This window comes from Branchiostoma belcheri, unplaced genomic scaffold, assembly GCF_001625305.1.
Source record: "Branchiostoma belcheri isolate BF01 breed outbred unplaced genomic scaffold, Haploidv18h27 scaffold287, whole genome shotgun sequence".
Classification (NCBI taxonomy): domain Eukaryota; kingdom Metazoa; phylum Chordata; class Leptocardii; order Amphioxiformes; family Branchiostomatidae; genus Branchiostoma; species Branchiostoma belcheri.
The window spans coordinates 82,166-101,896 of NW_017803895.1; the positions used below are offsets into that span (position 1 = coordinate 82,166).

General features: G+C 40.8%; 2 protein-coding genes across 2 annotated transcripts; one reads left to right on the forward strand and one right to left on the reverse strand.

The window, feature by feature from the left end:
* The first annotated feature begins 3,498 nt into the window (after positions 1-3,498).
* Positions 3,499-4,438, forward strand: LOC109472865 (fork head domain-containing protein FD4-like). The gene has a single exon (XM_019772728.1). It carries the CDS (start codon positions 3,499-3,501, stop codon positions 4,405-4,407), a length of 909 nt encoding a protein of 302 aa, XP_019628287.1. The 3' UTR covers positions 4,408-4,438.
* Positions 4,439-13,512: 9,074 nt separating this feature from the next.
* Positions 13,513-19,327, reverse strand: LOC109472860 (glutamate receptor 2-like). The gene is made up of 6 exons (XM_019772725.1): positions 19,297-19,327; positions 18,135-18,239; positions 17,217-17,291; positions 15,601-15,711; positions 13,935-14,885; positions 13,513-13,575 (listed from the first exon to the last, which is right to left on the reverse strand). The coding sequence occupies exons 3-6, from the start codon at positions 17,265-17,267 to the stop codon at positions 13,513-13,515; spliced, it is 1,176 nt and encodes a 391-aa protein (XP_019628284.1). The 5' UTR covers positions 17,268-17,291; positions 18,135-18,239; positions 19,297-19,327.
* Between the last annotated feature and the right edge of the window lie 404 nt (positions 19,328-19,731).

Genomic DNA, 19,731 nt, shown 5'->3' on the forward strand with positions numbered 1-19,731 from the left:
TGTGTGCGTGCGTGTGTGTGTGTGTGTGTGTGTGTGTGTGTGCGTGTGTGCGCGCGCGCGTGTGTGTGTGTCTCTCTCTGTGTATGTGTGTGTGTCATTTGCTATTTTTTTTCTAGTAGTAGCCGCAGTTTCTTTCATTTTCCTACTTTTGGAGGAGAGAAATCGCGACCACTACTTATTCTCCACGGAAAGGTTGGGACTTATTTTGGGCATATTTGTAGACGTTTTTCTCGTTTTTTTTTTTTGTCCTTCTACTGGAATTATTTTAACATTTAGCTGGCGTCAACGAGATACCAGTAACAAAAGAAAGCCCGATAAAATAAAATAAGTCTAGAGAAACATAGAATCGTAGAAGAGGCGGACAAAAAGATACCCCCTGCCTTGAGGCTTTGTGTTCAGGGCGGGGCAACGACATTACCGAACAAAACCACGTTTCCCCTCCCGTTACTTGTCTGGTTTGTTGCTGATGGAGATGTTGGTCACACCTTTATCATACCCGCGCGGTTCGGTGCGCGCACGTGTGCACGGTGGGAGCCGGGACCGACCGGCGCCACCAAACCACTCTCCCGCCGGGCCTAGCAGCTATGCACCGGGACGGTCGGGCAGAGATTCACTAGTCTCCACCAGGCTTCAGAAGCAGTTGAAAAGAATAGAAGAAGATGGTCTCCCGTGCTCTTCTGCCGAGCGTAGGGTGGTTCCCATCTCCATTTCTGTAGCCCTTGGGCGACACACAGTTGTGCAAGGCACTACAGCAGGGGGCTGGTCCGCTGGTAGTGCTGTGTGTTTGACCTTCCCACACTCTTTCTCCTATGTGCTGAGTGCTAAGCAGAGGAAGAAGAGTGTACCAAGTCTTTGGTATGACCCGGTCGGGGTTGGAACGAATAGAAACGGGTTAGATAGACCGGTAACATATAAGGAGTATATCTAGTCTCTACCAGACTAACTAGGCTGGCTATATATACTAGGAGAATATTTGCCAGGAGAGTTTGGCCGCCTTGCTGTTTGACTTCAGAGGAAAAGAAACAACCTTTATTTCCCGGCCAGACTCCCCTGGACAATTTTACTCTCCTTTTTGCCGAATTCTACGATCCGTATTCCCGTAGAAAGGCCTGGCTGGTGTGGCAAATGTACTCCTTAGCGGGCCTACTTATTTTAACAATCTATTTGGCCAATTGCAATGTCTAACTTTGGCGATTCGAACTGTTCGGAAGCGTACGCAGTGGAGTGTTGTTCCTTGTTGATGGCTTTTTGAAGCGAAAAAAAAAGATTATCACTTAGAAACAAACGCTTAAGTTGAAAATAGAAGCATTGGACAACTCAACAACTGAAAGTTGTTATTGTAATTTCCGGTTGAGATCTGAGTTCTTTGTTTCCTAATTTTTCACGATGGTTATCTCTACTTCTATGGTCTGATGTGAGCTTCTGATAGGTCATCAAGAAAATAATTATTAAAATAAATGCACTGTACTAAAACAGCAGGGATGATGTACATGTATATGTACGCCTCATACTCGTTAAAGACAAAAAAGTCTGTAAAATACATACAAAAACTATATACAAAAGTATAGTATTATATACAATATACATCAGTATACATGTAATACATAATCATGTTGACTGAGAAATTGAGTTTTCAACAGAAATTGTGATTCCAACATGTAATCACAAGACGTGGTGACGACACACTCAAGTTTTTTCAACTTATATTAATACCGCCACCAACACAGGGGACAATACAATACTCATTTTCACCTGCGCGAAGTGAGGAAAGTCGTGTAAAGTGCCTTTCCCAAGAGCACAAGATCGGTGGCATGTCAGGACTCGAACCCGGGACCTTGATTCCGAGTCGAGCACTCTGCCGCTATGCTACACGACCCCACGTTTATGTTTATTATCTAGTATTTTATGTAGTATTTTATATACTATATCTAGTATTTTAAGTATTTGAATAGTATAGAGAAATTCATATTCCTTGTAGTCTTTAACAAACCAGCTCTAACTACTCATACAGCCAACTACATTTATAAGATTACCAGAAAGCGAGAGGAAGTTGAAAGTACTTGTGTTCTATAGCAGTTTTATTATCAACATTGATGTACTTTGTCAATATGTGACCTGTCTTTAGCCCAGTGGGGCAAAATGTACAATAAAGGTATTCATTCAATTATCCAGACTTTTTTCCAGAACACATGAAACCTGATGTCCGCACCTTCTGTAAGAGCTATCGGCCCTTACCACCCATGCTCAGACTCATCATTGGTCATAATTTCGACAATTTACCTCAATTAAAAAATAAACATCCCTTTGTTCGCACTACACGAGTCCAGCAGGCACCCCGCAGGTAAACAAAATAGAAACAAAGAAGGAAACGAGAAGTCAATTGTCGTACACAGAAGAGAAAAGAAAACGATTTAGATAATGACAGATTTAGGACCGACCGCCCCTCCCATAATTGTTCTTCACTGTAACAACATGTACACAGACGAGGCAGGGAGCGCACAACATAATAGACTTCTCTGTTATTATATGTTGCAAACGCGAATAAAATAGATAAGTTACGTATACCAAGCTGGTTATTCTGATCTGTAGAAAAGCTGTTCCATAACATTCGGAGTCTTTTTCTGACTACTACTATGTTTCATCGTTAGATTCACGGACTACTGTAATTAAAGAAGAGAGAAGATGTTGAACCTGTACATACTTGTATACATTAGCCATCTTAGATGTAGTAAGATAGCACACACTTGTATCACTGTAATTATATCTAGAATTGTTTTCTCACAATGGCCTGTACTTAGCTTCCAAAGGAATAAACGAACTACAAACTCTTTCATTCCTTTCTTCATTAATCACAGAAAGAGGAACATTATCCAACAAAAATTATTGGCATAAGTACACGTTCTTTCAGAGCACCGTTAGAAGCCTGTTGATGAAGTTTGACCACAGTGCTGCAACATTGGTGTACTCGTATAAGTACTTATGGCAGTAAGAAAAAAACAGATATCCCCAAATATGCTAAAATAACACGAGAACCGCAACGACGATGACTTGACATAAATGCACTTTGAATTCAAGTATTGTTCATCCAATGACAAGTTTCGTTGTGTTATATTCAAGTTTAGCAACATATTGAAGTTATACGAGGCCATTATTTTACCATTTATAATAAAAAAATATCAAAACAAAAAAAAAAACGTTTCTTGAACTCTATGTATTTTATTTTGCAGGACCTCTCACAGTCTATTATGTTCAATGGAAGAAATAGAAGGTCACAAAATTACGATTTCTAAATGTAGAATCTCCAGCTTGAAGCCATAGATATATGAAAAGTATACGCATTAAGTTATGGATATACTCAGCGATGCTTCAATATTATATTCAGTATTTCTGCCGTCCAATCAGATCGGATGTTCTTTGTGACGTCATAGGGGCGTGGTCTGATATCCTTCAAAGCATGTGGCACCTGTCTTGTCCCCCCATCCCAACTCTCGTGTAAACATGCATCACTTCGTGCGCCCGGTAGAGATGATGCCGTACAACGCCAAGACGTCTTCGGGCCTCCAGGCGCCCACTTCCCGAGAAGGGATGCAGACCATCGCGGTGCCCCGTCCCCAGCTCCCGTACCAGGGCGTGTGCGTGTACGACTGCGGCGGCCGGGCCCATCCGCCTCCGCCCGTCCATCTGCCAAGCGACGCTCGCCTCCCACTGTACGCCACAAACCCGTTCTTCTCCACTTCCTACCTGTTTTACCCTCGCTCGTACTTACCGGTGGCACCCGGGGCATCCTTCGGGCCCCTCCCGCACGAGGAGCCGAAGCCCAGTCACAGCTACATCGGTCTCATTGCCATGGCCATCATGAGCTCCAAGGAGAAGAAACTGGTCCTCAGCGACATCTACAAGTACATCTTAGACAACTACCCGTACTTCCGAAACCGCGGGCCTGGCTGGCGAAACTCCATCCGCCACAACCTGTCCTTAAACGACTGTTTTGTCAAGATGGGTCGCAGCGCCAACGGGAAGGGGCACTTCTGGGCCGTCCACCCGGCCAACGTCGACGACTTCGCCCAGGGAGACTTCAGGCGCCGGCGGGCCCAGCGGAAGGTTCGGAAGCACATGGGACTCCTGCCCGAGGACGACGGCAACAGCAGCTCGGGGTCGTCTAACGAGAACAGCGGCGCGGCTAGCCCGTCTCCCCCGCACCTGTGTCCAGAAAAGCGCCCGGGTTCCGCACACGACTCCGTGCCGCCGGCAGAGCTAAACACAACGTGCAGGTCGTCATTTCGGCAGACGTCATTATCAAACGACACCTCTTGTCAGGAAAAAGGGCGGGAAAAGATTTCTCCCGACGGTACCTCGGGGAGAAGAAAGTTTGACATGGCCAGTCTTCTGCAGCCGGACTCTAAGTAAAGACAGCCCGCGAACAGACCTGACACGTGTCGGTAAAAATGTAGGGCTGTAAGCGGACGCCCTCGGTAAAAAAAAGGAAGTAATGCGTTAAGACTTTAAAGCAAAGACTTTGCCTTGAGAAAGAAGAATAGACATCATCACGTGCTTCTTGTCAAGAAATCGGACACAAGGTAACTGATAAAAAGAACTTACTGGCAAAATAGGTTACTAGTAGCTAACTAAAGGAAGCGAAGAAAAAAAATGCAGTACTATAAAGTGATGGTTTGTAATTGTTGCCGCTTGTTTCGTAAACTTTGTTGTCATTGTTTGTATGATCTTGATGCAGATTTTTATCCATGTCATTTATTTCTTGTTTATCGAAAAGAAATCTCTATTTTGACAAGACATAATTTATTACTTGTTGTGTTGATGTAGCTATAGAAATATAGTCTCATTTCGTTCATATGTTACAACAATATTGTTTTGAATTTCAGAAACAAGATACTTTGAACCTAGTGTTACGCTTGATGTAACATGTGGAACCTATATATGAAGCACTATATACAGATCGAACAAAATCTATAAAAACGGCCAAGATACTGATTATATTGTTTTGATATAAATTTATCAAGTCTACAATGTACATATATGTGCACGAGTCTGTATCTGTATCTACTACAATAAAAGCTTTCAGCGTAACCTACTGGCTCTGTTGAAAATCAGCGTCGACTCATTTTCCAGAAAAAGCTTGTCAAATCTTAGCACCAGATCCAGTCATTTGAATATCTTGCTACACTCAGAGTTTAAAGAACAAATGCTTTTCCTGTTATGATTATGGTATTTTTTTTCAGATTTATCGTATATATGTTTGTAGAGTCATGCATGTTTTTTTTTTTTTGTTCAAAATATTTTAATTTTCAGGCGGTATCTGCTTAAATGAAAGGTTTACAGTGTTGAGACAAACGAATCTAACATGACTTGATTAGAATACTAGTAACAACTTTTTTGTTTTGTCGAACACTAGACATGCCATATGCTCGTTCCCTCGAAGGCCATGTTGATTTGATTATATGGATGACATCCGCGCGCGCATGAATTTTCGGCCGTTTCCAAAAAAAAAACAACAGAGTTTTCAACCATATTGTAAATCGTACAAAACAGTTGCAAAATGAGCAAACATATACCGTAAGTTGCAAAAAAAAATGTAATATTTGAAAACGATACCAATGTCGTAGAATGCCAAAATCAAATGAAAAAGACGAAAATGTGAGGAAATGAATTTGAAGAATAGATTATTCGTCATAACATACTCTGTGTCATTTATTCAACCTTCATGATCACGTACATTTCATGATGAAATTAACTTTTTTTGCCAAACTTTTTTTATTCGCACGCGCGCATCGGTTTTGGGGTTCCCAGAGGATGCCATCCATATAATCAAATCAACATGGCCTAACAGTTGTTCATGTCGAAGTAGACTATTTGGACATAAAATTACAATAACAAGGATTAACGTTTCACAGCTGTGGTCGCTAGACTATTTTGAATGCAATAATATTCAATTGAACCTTTTCTTTCTCGTAGAAAATTTCGTACAACTGAAAATAACAGCCATTATTGCAGCTATAAAACCTGTCAAAATGGAACAAAAATGTAACAGACACTGCCATGAAGTGAGGGAAACTAGTTTAATTTTCCAGGTGTGAAAAATAAAGCTATGAAAGATAAGTGTACATTGTGTACGTTGCTTTTTTTTTACAGAGTTTTTTTTCGCCAAACACGGTTAGGCCACAGCAAGTAATTTTTATGGATGACATCAGCGCGCGCATTAATTTTCGCCTGATTTTGAAAAAAAAAACGAGAACCTTTGTTGCCCTCTGACAGTGGTCAACATGCCAAAAATGGGCAAATATGTCTGTTGCCATGCCGGAAGCTGGATGGCAGATAACTATGAAGAGAGGAGACAAGAAAAGGCACTGATTTAATGTTAATGTTAGCTTTGATGCAGTGTTATGTGATGCTGGCTGTGTATATGTGATGTTCCTACTACTGAATTAAAATCATTTGTACAATGATTGAGTTAAAATTTGAAAATGTGGGAACCTTGTTTTTTTTCGGCCCGCCTTGTTCTTTCTCGCCTGCTCGCATTATAGATTTGGAGTCTGCGGAGGATGTCATCCATAAAATTTACTTGCTGTGGCCTTACTGTAATAAAATGTTGGAGAAAGAACATCGTGTTCTCCTTTTTTTAAAGAATTTTTAACAACTTTCACATTGGTCAATATTATAATCAGTCCGTTCATAAACGCTTTTATGATTGGTTATTACAATCAACGGTTAAAAGACAAAACTCTTAGAGCTTACAATGGAGGATACATGTCGATATTATTTGAGTTAGAAGTCTACCGTCGTCGCGCTATATAAAGCACTCTTACTCTTTATGTACTTTTAACGGGTTAACGTAATCAACATTTGTGCACTACGGGGGCAAGGATCGTGACGAGAACACAAAGAACGATGTCATCATCAATCTGTGTGCTGCTGCACTGGGACGCCATTACCGTGACCTTGGGGGATGTGACGTAATGAGATTATCTCGGTGTAGTTCTTCACAGGCACGCGGCTGGGCTGAAATTCAAGCCCCTGTCATACATAGCAGAATTTACTGGAGAGTCTTTATTGACGCAACAAAAAGTACAGGTCTTGTACAACTAAAGACCTAACAAATCTAAATACATGTGTAGATAACGTCATCCTACGTACAGAATATATGTATGTGTCGACAATATAGATTTAATTATTCTCTAACATGTGGTCTCTAAGATCGAAACATTCTTTAATATTTTCCTGTTTGAACACTGTATTGGTTATCTCCCCTGAGAATGTAGTTGAATTTATCTATAGGATCTTATGTATTGAAATCAGTTGAACAAGCGGAAAGAAAGGTGAACAGCAATAGGCGTTTATCATTGTATAGTATACAATCCATTATAAAATGGTACTCATTCATAGTAGTAGCTATGTATAGCCTCCCTCCCAAACATTGCTAAACTACCCCAAACCATGGTTAGGAGTAGGTCGGTAGCAAGGTTGTGGTTGGCTGGTGTTCGGCGAGGTCGGCTACTGTTCGGCTGCGCCAGCCGATTGTTTCAAAATGTTTAAAACATTCGGGTGTGGACGGGAGATTGGGCCATGGTTGGCTGGTGGTTGGCTTGTGTTCTTGAGTAGGTCGGGGTTGTTTGAAGTCAGATTCAACTCAAATTAAAGTCAAATTTGATTTGATTCGTATAGAATCATAGGCTTGTCCTAAAACTGATCGGACTGCTCCCGAACTTTAGCCACGCTTTGTCGGCCTTTATCAAACATAAGAAACAAGTTCTTGGGGCAAAAACTGAGTTAGTCATCCCACAAACATTTCTATTTTTAAAGACACACAGTATGCATCTCGTTCCATTGCAAAGTTCAATGGTGGTCCGATGATGGAGGGTTGTTCTTTGATTTCAAGGCTTTGTTTGGTGGAAAACAATCTCAGATAAAAGTCAAGATAGAGTAAACGTTAAAAAAATAGCACGAATGCTGCGAAGTTTACCTTTTCAACGAATCGTCTTATGACTAAAGGTTTACCATCCCTTCAGCCTTATGGATCAGAAACGGTATAAACTGACCAATACACCACATATAGTACACGATAATATTGTTGAACAGATTCGTTACTATCACAAGAATGAAAATATACAAGAAGTCGTACCTTTTTTTTTGCATTACATCACATTTTACTAAATACTATAGACTTAATAAATATCGCATTACATTACAGTGCACTTTGCACTCTGCACTCTCAGAACATTTACACGGATAAATGTCAACTCGGTTTGAGCTGTTGTCCCAAATCCAAGTATAGGGTAACAGTAAAAGTAAAGGTGCCATAGCCTTTGAGGCGGTAAGGGTCTTGAGTTCAGTATCTATTGAGAACAGTATCTATCATTCTATGGGTCACGGAATAGGAAAGCGGAGTCCATTCAGCTTATTTTTTTTATTCCACCGTCCATCGGTGGAGTGACGAAAGTAAAGTGTCTCTCCCAAGGGCACTACATGTTGCCAGAAATATCAGGAATCAAACCCGAGACCTCTCTGTCTCGTGTGCGCCGGCCCAGCCCATTCTGCCATTCAATATGCTATTGTCAATATAAGATATTCCAATTGAAAGACGAAGAAGATTCCTCTTCAGAATGACGCTCCCGTGACATTTGCCAGTAAATTAGATTTTCTGCAGAAGATTCGCGAAGTATAAACAATTATCTAAACACGGAAAGCTACTCAGGTTCTTCAGAAATTCTCCCGATATCCAACATTACTCCACTCACCACACGGGCGCATACCCTGACGGACTCACTCCCTGTGGACAATACCTCTTTGTTTGCCCCTTTTGTGGCAGACGCATTATCCCTTTCTCCTTAACCTAATTACCGATGATGGGAATGATTACTTTTTCCATTCACTCTCGGTGAATAAATGTTTTAACGCGCGATCCCCAAAAGTCCGCCAAACACAAAAAAACGTTTTAGCGTTTAGCTCCGATTTTTAGAAAACAGGCTTTGGTGGAAGGGCCGCGGGGAGCTGGGTGCGAGTAGACCGAGAATGGAGCAAAATTTGATTTGGAGAACCACTCTTGGACTTATTTGTTGTTGAGGCCACACCAATTTGATTTCTTGGTTAACGGATTCGCCTGCTTCATTTTTTTCTGATTTGCAAAAAATAAAATTCAGAATCAACTGCAAAATGCTCATATTTTGCCCTGAACAATTGAATACAGTCATTTACTTCCTAGCTGCTACAGTTATTCCATCTTTCAATACAGTGGTATCATTAAAAGTTCAAACTTCATTGTTTAAATTTTGAACCAGCCTGGTGTGTTGACTTCATGGCTCCTACTGTACCATTTTGGACCATAATAGGATGCCTAGGCCTGTTTTTATTTATTTTTTTTCGCCCGCCCGCCGAACCAAGAAATTAAATTGATGTGGCTTGAGCTAAAATCATAAGTGATAATTCTTTCCTTCTTGGGGTCGCCTCTCGTGCGCTGTGTTCTGTCACACATACTAGTAGTCGAATTTGTCCTCCCGAACACTGCCGAACTCCTCCCAACCATGGTTAGGAGTAGGTCGGGAGCAAGGTCGGCTGCTGGTTGGCTGGTGTTCGGCGAGGTCGGCTACTGTTCGCGGCTGCGCCAGCCGAATGTTTCAAATTGTTTAAAGCAATCGGGTGTGGACGGGAGGTTCTTCCATGGTTGGCTGGTGGTTGGATGGTGTTCGGGAGTAGGTCAGTGTTTAGGGGTACATGTTGGAGGTTTGTTTGTTTGTTTGTTTGTTTGTTTGTTTGTTTGTTTGTTTGTTTGTTTGTTTGTTCATTGAGATCTCCATGGCCATTAGCATGGTAATTTCCATACTATTCTTCCTGGAGTCCAGCAACATAAAATAAAATAATAACAACAATAATTATGATAATAACAATCACTTTTAGCAATAATGATACCAAATAAAACATACAAAGTATGCTGAAATTATGACAAACTTGAAACAAGGAGGTCAAATTCAAGTTCAATTCGTGTCGACAGGTAGGCGTGGCATCAATTTGGTCAGACTGCTCCCGAACTTCGCCAAAGCTTAATCGTGTGTTCAAGTTTTGAGGCCTTTCCTAGGTGTTGTGCTCGGATGCCTATCATTCAAGAGGGATTCATGAAGGATAAGACATGGCTTTGAGGGCTGACTCCATATTTAAAGTCTTTACGCTTCTGGTGTGCTACGCGGAGTGATCTATATAACGGTGCACTGTGTTACCACAAAGTAGTGCGGTGATGGGCAAGGCCCCTATGGTGAGATCATTATGCCTGATGAGGCATTGTAATAGATTACATATGATGTAACACTTGGTCACATTCCTATGGTTGACATTCCCGAGTGCCCTGATTTTCGCCCAATTCAAAATGAAAAAAACACACACACACACAAGAAAGTTCATCAATGGTCAATATAAGGCCACAGCAAGTAATTTTCATGGATGACATCTGCGCGCGCATTAATTTTCGCCTGATTTTGTGGAAAAAACAAGACATTTTGTTGCCTTCTGACAATGGTCATCATGCCGAAAATGCGCAAAGATGTCTGTTGCCATGCTGGAAGGTGGATGGCAGATAACTATGAAGAGAGGAAAGAAGAAAAGGCTCTGATTTAATGTTTTGATTCTTACTTTGATGCAGTGATATGTGATGCTGGTTGTGTATATGTGATGTTCCTACTACTGAATCAAAACTATTTGTACAATGATTATGTCAAAATTTTAAAATGTAGGAACCTTGTTTTTCCGGCCCGCCTTGTTTTTTTTCGCCCGCTCGCATTATATGTGGAGTCTGCGGAGGATGTCATCCATAAAATTTACTTGTTGTGGCCTAACAAGAAAACACCATACAAGTGAGAATATATCCCATGCAGTAGCCTTAGGTTCACTTGCAGAAGTTACATTATTGAGGTAGCCATGAGTGAAAAAAATGGCCGTTGAAAAAATAAAACCAGTTCAGTACTTGTAGAATTGACACACACAGGCACCGGTGAATACGTCAAGATAACATTCATTGTTTTAGGAGATCTAGAATTATAGATGACAGTTTATTTTTCAGCTGAAAATTGTCTACTTCATCTATATGGGTTTTATATTGGAAGAACATTTCACAGCCCGAAGGCTGAATTACATGTCCCGTGCGTTAGGTAAGGGTAAACCAACTTGTGACACACTGAACTCAGCAACAAGATTGAGAAGATCCAACGGAGAGCAGTGCGCATCATTATGGGTACGAAGTACACATCCTACACTGAAGGCTGCTCCTACCTGGGACTACCTACCCTACAGTCACGACGCCTTCTCCTGACTGTGAACTTTGCGAACTCTCTTAGACAGTCTGAACAGTTCCGGCATTTTCTGTCACCTGTTAGAAGTGCAATAAGTGGTCGTCAAACCAGATCAGCTTATAAACTGAACACTCCTCGCAGCAGAACTGATCGTTATCAGAATAGTGCCCTTCCTTTCATGATCCGCCTGCTTAATATGTATATGTAACACTGTCACTTTTTTTAACCTAAGACTTATTTTAGTGTTACCAGTGTCCGTCTGTTTTGTTATCTGCTACGATATTTATTTGCACTTGAAACGTTGTTGACAATATTTTATATACATTTTATGTAATGGTTTATTTCTATTTTAATCGCTTAATATGACGTTTTATACTAATAATGTGATGCCCCAATGTCAATTCAGCCTCTGGCTGCCATTTTTGGGACAGTGTTGTTGTGTTTTAATGCAAATAAACCATTGATATACATTATTCATTAACTCTAATGTACTAGTGGTTGAAATAACAAATAGTTTCGTTATAAGACCTAATAAAATGACCATAAAGTAGTAGCGTTACAATACAGTACAGTATAACGTTACAAAACAGTAAATCATTTTGCTTAACCGCTCCAATTACATAGTACTGTTTAATAGCAAAGCTTCTCTTACCTCAGTCTACATTTCTTGAATATATATTAGCCGAAAGCATCAAAACAATCCAAACGATCGTAACCAACATGCAACATATCTGCACTGACTGTAATGTATAGACGAAGTCGCAAGGTGGCTCTATTTCATGAATCAATTCAGGTTGCGGGTTGGTAAAGAATGTATAGGTGGCGCTGTTGTATAATAGCCTGGAGCTTTAGATGACATGATCCTGGTAGACTTGTTTTGCCACTTAGGCCATGTTGATTTGATTATATGGATGACATCCGCGCGCGCATGAATTTTCGGCCGTTTCCAAAAAAAAAGTTTTCAACCATACTGTAAATCGTACAAAACAGTTGCAAAATGAGCAAAAATATACCATAAGTTACAAAAAAAAAATAATAAAAACTATACCAATGTCGTAGAATGCCAAAATCAAACGAAAAAAGACGAAATTGTAAAGAAATGAACTTGAAGACAAAGATTATTCGCCAAACCATATTCTGTGCCATTTGCTCAACCCTCATGACCACGTAGATTTCATAACGAAAGGAACTTTTTTTTTTGCAAAACTTTTTTTTATTCGCACGCGCGCATCAGTTTTGGGGCTCCTGGAGGATGTCATCCATATAATCAAATCAACATGGCCTTATGTTAAAACGAGAGTCATGAGAGTAATACTAACACGCTTCAAACATCAATTTCTTAAAGTTGCATTATGTAACATTAGGACGATACAAAAAGTGAATGCTCTGGTCATTTGGTTTATTCTCAGCTCCATTTCTTTAGAAAGTATCTCGAATCAACCCTACTGCATTGCAAGAAAAGTGCCATTCAGAGAATAGAGGTGCCAAAATATGACGCCTTGCGAGTGTGTTTACACTTGATGTCATACAAGAACGAATGTACAGTAGACAAACTATGTAATTATGTTTCCAAATGTTTCAAAAAGAGAGAAGAAAGGGCAACTAACAGCAGATGATAGGTAGTTTATAGTATTATTGTAATGCATAGATTCCAAGCACTTTTGCATTAGAATATAGCGTACCAGTATGAAATCTCATGTTTTACATACTGGACATCCTCTTGTGCATTTAGCCCATCTGGGCAAGAACATGCAATAAAGATTCATATCATATAAGTTGGAAACACAGCTGTCAATGATGTGTGTTTTCATTATGAAAGTTTCTATTTGTGCCACAAACTGAGGTCGAGTGTGCCTAGTCTGGGCTGTTTTAGAGCCAATCATAAATGTAAGAAATAATGTGAGATAATGGCAAAAAACGCTCAAAAATGGAAATGAAGTACAATCAAGTAAAAATTTTTCAACTGAAATTTTTCACTTTGGTGCATAAATGTTAACGTCACATAATGCCCCTTTAATACAGACATTTCTACAATACATATGAAAACATGACTTACAATTTCTCCCTTTCAGAACAAATATTCAAACTACTAAACATGTTTTTGTTTTCCACATTGCAGTTAACACATGCTTAAAATTCCCTTTCTAGGGTTTCCCAATGTTAATAATTATCTGACTTCTACAACAAACAGTTGTCCTTAAAAGGACTTAAAATTTCCTTTCCTTCAAATGTTGGTGTCCTCACAATCAGCTGTCATGTTGACTGGGGGTGCGGCCTTCCGGGTCTCCTGTGGAGAGGTAAATTGAATCAATCAATTAATAACTGTAAGTCTGTACCGTCCCCCGTCCCGGTTGAGCGATGGTTTTTGAGCTCTTTTGGAGATCGTATATTCATTCCTTTAATTGATTCAATGTAGTTATTATATTGGCCTTTTAGAGTAATGAGGACAGCCGCTATTTTCCGTTTCTTTCTTTATCGGCATTTGGAAATTGTCTTCCGGTACTAATAGTCATTATCTCATGATCAGAATAACTCTAAATATCCAAAAACACTTTTTTTTACAAAAACTACAATTTACTGAAATGCAAATATTTCTTCCCTTGCTTGTGTCCCTATGATGTCATGTGAAACCTTCCATCCACTCACCTTGGATTGGCGCTTATCCCACAGCACCTCAACCCCCATGATGCACAGCGCCAATATGGCGGCGACCAGGAGCGCGACGAAGAGCGGCAGCACGTCTGGGACGCCCAGCGTGTAATACTGAAAAGCCGGCTGTTTAGACGCGGGAGGGTTGTCGGGAGGGTACCGGTTGGCGGGACACTGCCCTTCCAGAGCTCCGGTCCATTTCTGATACAACTCGTGGAGGGTGCCGTCTTCCTTCAGCCGCAAAATGGCGTCGTTCAGCTGCCCTTGCAGCGGAGAACCCTTCTGCACCCCGATACCAACAGCTCGCCTTCCCATCAAGCCTTGCTCGTTGTGAGTGTACATCAGGTCGCAGGGTTTCTGGTTGCTATGGAAACGAGCGGTGGTGGACTGGCAGATGAGAGCGGTGCCGCCAAGACGCACCTGTTTCAGTCCTTCCATCACGCTGGTCACCTTAACGGCCCTGTCGTAAATACGTCGGTAGGAGGCGACTTGGGAGTCTTTGAAGAAAATCTCGGCAGGCGATCCAGAAATGAGAGCAGGACGGAACCCGCCTGCTGCCGCCAGATCATTGAACGACTTGACGGGGGGCATGGAAAAACTGACCGGGCTGGCGAGGAAGTACGCTGCGATGGCGCCCGTGACCAGGATGAGCGTCCAGACGATGAAGCCGAACCAGAAGACGAAGAGAAAGCGTCCGGACACGGATCGGGGCGAGTAGTCCACCCCCTGCCAGCTCATCGCGCTGTAGCAGATCCACAGGCTGTGCCCGAAGGTAGACAGTCGGCTCGCCTCGCCGACCTCTGCCGAGAAAGCCCGATTCTCGTACGGACTGACCCGAATGATGACGAACATGACGATGCCGACCAGGAGAAACGACATGGCGACTATAAACCATACTTCACTGGACATGATGCCGTATGTAGAATGCCACCAGCGCGCGTAATTTTTCTGAAAATAAGAAACAAATCATCAAGAAAAAGCAAATGTAGGAGTCAATAAACCAGTACCATTTAGAACATACAACATCTAAGATCTGCCATGCTGCGGACCCCATGGCGTTTTGGCTACTACTTTTAACCAAAATTAGGTAGATATGGCGGTCATCACTGTCTTTGGATAATCTTTAGATACTGGGATGTCTGTCATAATTCACAGAAATGTCAGCGACACCAGAGTCACCGCGTTTACTGGTTGGCTGTGATACTATCAACCTTAAGGACCACTCTCCACATAGCGACGATGCGACATTTTGTACATGAATATGAATATACCTAGTGTAATAGCATAGGACTATACCTATTGTCCTAACAAACCATGCCAGTACAATAAATTGATATCTACCTCCATGAAAAAATTGAGTTGTAGTTTTTCGTATGTCCATGTTTCCGTAGATTTTTGGGTAAGTATAACTTATAAGAATGCCTGAATGGATTGGAATAATATTTGATATGTAGGTAGCTCTCGGAAGGCGAAGGTCAAGTTCAGTTAGACACCTCACGATGGCTGTCCTTGGTACTGCAGCATAACTTTTGTCTTAATAGGTTTGATGTCAGAAAAAGTGGTATAGCTTTGCCCCTAGCAACCTGTTCCAAAACTGCGTAGGCGTTTTAATTTGAAAGAATAGTATGTACAATAAAATCAATAAATGACATGAGCCCCCTACCTCAGGTTTTTTCACCAGTATCTCCAGATGTTCCTCCAGGAGCGGTTTGCTGAAGTCGACGTATTTCTCTCTCTCCATTGTGATGAACAGTCCCATGGCCATGTCAATTTCCTGGAATGAAATGACGAAGTTTAAAAACTCAAAAACTCTACAAGGAAACGCGGAGACGCCATCTACCACTTCTTGAATTGCTTTTGTTTTCCTTGTTTTCTTATGCTACGTTTATTTAATTTTGTGTTAGTATTGCTTTCTTATGTTTATCCTTTGCTCTTATGCATAATAATTTGACTAATGGAAATCGTTTTTGTTCAATTTGACATGTTTTTGATAGTCTTACTTTATTGTTTAGTCAATTACATAGTTAGATAGTTCGTCGTGTTAACTCTATATTATTTTCTATCTATTTTGATTTAATTTGTTTCGTTGTCACTTATTTACAATACACGTGTGTAAAAAGAGGTCATAAGAATTGGATTTTAGGAGAACCCACTCGATAAACCCTTAGGTTTCTTGGGTTCTCCCGCACATTTGGTTGTACATATTCATTACATACTGTTTTTATTTTATGTGCAAAGTGAAATAAACAAACAAAATAATAATAAACAATAAACAATTTCCGTCTCGTAAATGGTCGTCGCCTTCTAGAACGGCCGGCGCCATTTCGCTGACTGGACGATACCATACCCAAGCGTAGCATACCATTTTTTTAGGTAAAAAATATACTTTTAAAAAGCAACAACATTTGAATTTCAGATGTAAGAAAGAATCATGAAAAATAGTTAAGGTATTAGTGAACCAAAATAAAAGCTTAAAGCACAAGCTCAGATTCGAAGCCGGATCCAAAAGCGCAGCTCTACAATCCTAATCTATACCCTAATCCTCTAAGCCACGAAACATCACGCGCTAATACATTTCAAGACAACCGTTCTGGGATATGGCATTGACAGCTTCAAAATAAAGCTTATGCTTAGGTCACATTTCCAAACTGGTATGTTTGTATGAACGAAAAATTACCACTTTATATCAAGAATTTTGAAAAATAGTGCCCATGATTATAATAAAAAACTTTTCTGTGTTTTGTTATATTTCATATTGTACTTTTCGTTCCCAAAAGCTGCCCGGCTGGGCCCCATGTGTGAATTGTGACCTCAGCATCATTCGGCGACCGTTTACGAGACGGACATTGGCAGAGTCACGTAGTATTACGCAACTGGCTTTCCGAGTGGGTCGGCTGCAGTTCAGTTGAAGTCGATGGCATAGTGTACATCACAAGCAAATACACCGACAAATTTTTTTTGTTTGTTTCTATAGATATTTTGTAGTTTGTATCTTCGATTTTCACATTTGTGAAGTGCTCTTTACTATAATTTTATCGCGTCTTAGGGTCCGTAACTATAGATCTAGAAATCTTCATAGGGCAAAAACTGTACGTAGCCTGGGTGCCATCCTATTTGTATGCCGGGGCTTCCATACAACTCGCTCCTATTTGTATGCCCCGGCATGTAAATAGGATGGTACCAAGGCTGAGGCCCTGGAGCAGAGGAGCTGCATGGCTTGTGTAAAAGCCCTGGAAAAAGTCTGACACCCAGGCTACAAAACCTACTGTGCTCTGTTACCTTATTGATGAGCTGACTCATCATCCCAGTCCAGGCGCCGTCAACCTTCATCCCGTACCGCCCGTCATCAGGGGACTGGACCGATCCAGGAGAAACAAAAATGAAGACGTTTATTGTATAGTTTGCCACACAGCTTCGCTAAGCACAAGTCATATGTTATGTTCATGCGTATATTAGACCTATAGAAATTAATTTTCTTTACACTAGTACATTCAGCCTCCTGTCACTTCTAGGTAATGCTGAGGTCACATTTCCAAAACGGGGCCTGGCCGGGCTGTTAACGTTTCGGTTAACGAAAAATCATCAATTTATATCAAGAACATGCGTAAACAGTTCCCATCATTATTTTTTTTTCAAATTTCTGTACTTTGTTGTCTTTCATATCATACTTATCGTTCCATAAGACAGCCCGGCCGGGCCCCGGTTTGGAAATGTGACCTCAGCATGAGTGTATAAATGCAGGAGAATACAAGAATATATTAATATGATATATATATTCAAGTATCTGGCCTAGTTCATACTCATGCACATAGTAATTTCAGCTAGGCTTATCTTAGGTCGGATTATGATCAATGATTACTATATATATATATATGTATATATCTTGGGAGCAGCGGAATGTACTTTCTACAAAATTAAACAAGAATATTTTAAACACTACCATATGCAGTACAGTGCAGGTGGGGTCGACTCGGAACCAAGAGGTCCCGGGTTCGAGTCCTGACATGGCACCGATCTTGTGTCCTTGGAAAAGGCACTTTACACGACTTTCCTCACTTAAAAGTGAAAATGAGTATCGTCTTGTCCTGTATTCGTCCTCTGCGTTGGTGGCGGTTATAAAATGACTTGATATAACTTGAGTGTGCCGTTACCATGTCTAGTCATGAAATGTTGGAACATAAAAAAGGAATTCTGTACCTTAATGCGGAAGTTGAGCCCGGTAAGTTTGGAGAGTTCATCAAGAACGTCTTGGTCGAACCCTTCATAGGAGCCGTCTTCGTTCTTCTTCAGGTAAACATCAGACTAAAGACATGGGATTTAGTCACTCAGCCGGCCTTCAGCTATACATGTAAGTCTTAAACATAGCCTCTTTAACAGCTTCTACAACTGGGCCACCAGACTACTTTTGCAGGCTTAATAAATTGCCATATACTGCGCTAGAAACACACAGGGTTGGGAAAGTACCTCAGGGCTATTCTCTTGTAAAAGATAAATTTGATACAACAGGCTTGATTCTTTTTTTTAATCTTTAAGATCTATAAATCGTTTTTTGTAAGTATACGTGTAAATGAAATGTATGTGTAGAAAACAATTTTAATCGAAAGTTTAATGTCCGATATCGATGCACACAGTTACTTGTTACATTTTACTTACCTTGCGCCCTCCTCTTAATGAGATAAAGGGCTGGCCTAGGTGTACTTCAACGAGTCATCTTGTATATACATGTATATTGAAATAAAGATGATTTTAACCCCCCTAGACCTGCAAAAGGAGTCTGGTGGAGGCTAAGAAAAACCTAGTCGTACAGCCTGTCAAGTTTGCACGGATTGGACCCTCTATGGCCGACTAACTCCCCAGGCCAGTTACATTCGGCCGATTGCCACAATTTATTAACCCTGCAAAGGAGTCCGGTAGAGACTATGTTAAAGAGGCTAGAAAAACGACATTTGCTCCCCCCACCCACTAAAAGTTGAAATTTCGTCAAACTCCAAAGAGTGAATGCCAATCTCCATTAATATTCAAGGTTACATATTTTTGACACCCAGAAAGATACCTCTGAAGAGATCTCCCCTGCAGTGCACCAGAACTGTGCTTACTGCACTAGAGATCTTTCATGTTTTCTCAAGTGGCGGATATATCAGTGGGGCAGATAACTGAAATAATCTTTCAAATTGTGATACAAGCACCAAACTTGGTACAAATATTCATGAGACATTACTCTTTTGAAAAAGTACGCGGGCCACTTGATTTGACTTTTGGAGCCCGCTAGCGGCGCTTTGTATCTCCTGTTTTAAAACATGTATATGTTAATGTACATGGTAGCGCTAACTGAATTAGTGAGAGGAAATCAAAACACCACCTCTATAGCGCCAACAATGACCGTCTTGGAACCAACGGAGTCTGAAACAAAAAGAAAAGGAATTGAGGATTTATTGATATTAATTCAGTCTGGCGTTTTGCAATCTGTGAGTAAATAAGCCAAAAAATAGCCATGTTTACAAGCACAAGTCTCAGCATATAAGGTCGATTCGTTTTTTCACCACGTGCACGTTTCGTTAATAGTTCCTTTGGCTATTACAGATATTGAAGTAAGCGACGTTAGCCTTCCAAATATCCCAGGCTCAGAGCACCAGTATCCAGCCGAGAGACTGGCAATGGATAACAATGCTAACGGTGAACCGTAACTGAATAAGGCCGTGTTGATTTGATTATATGGATGACATCCTCTGGGAACCTCAAAACTGATGCGAGCGTGCGAATAAAAAAAAATTGGCAAAAAGAGTTGCCTTAAACG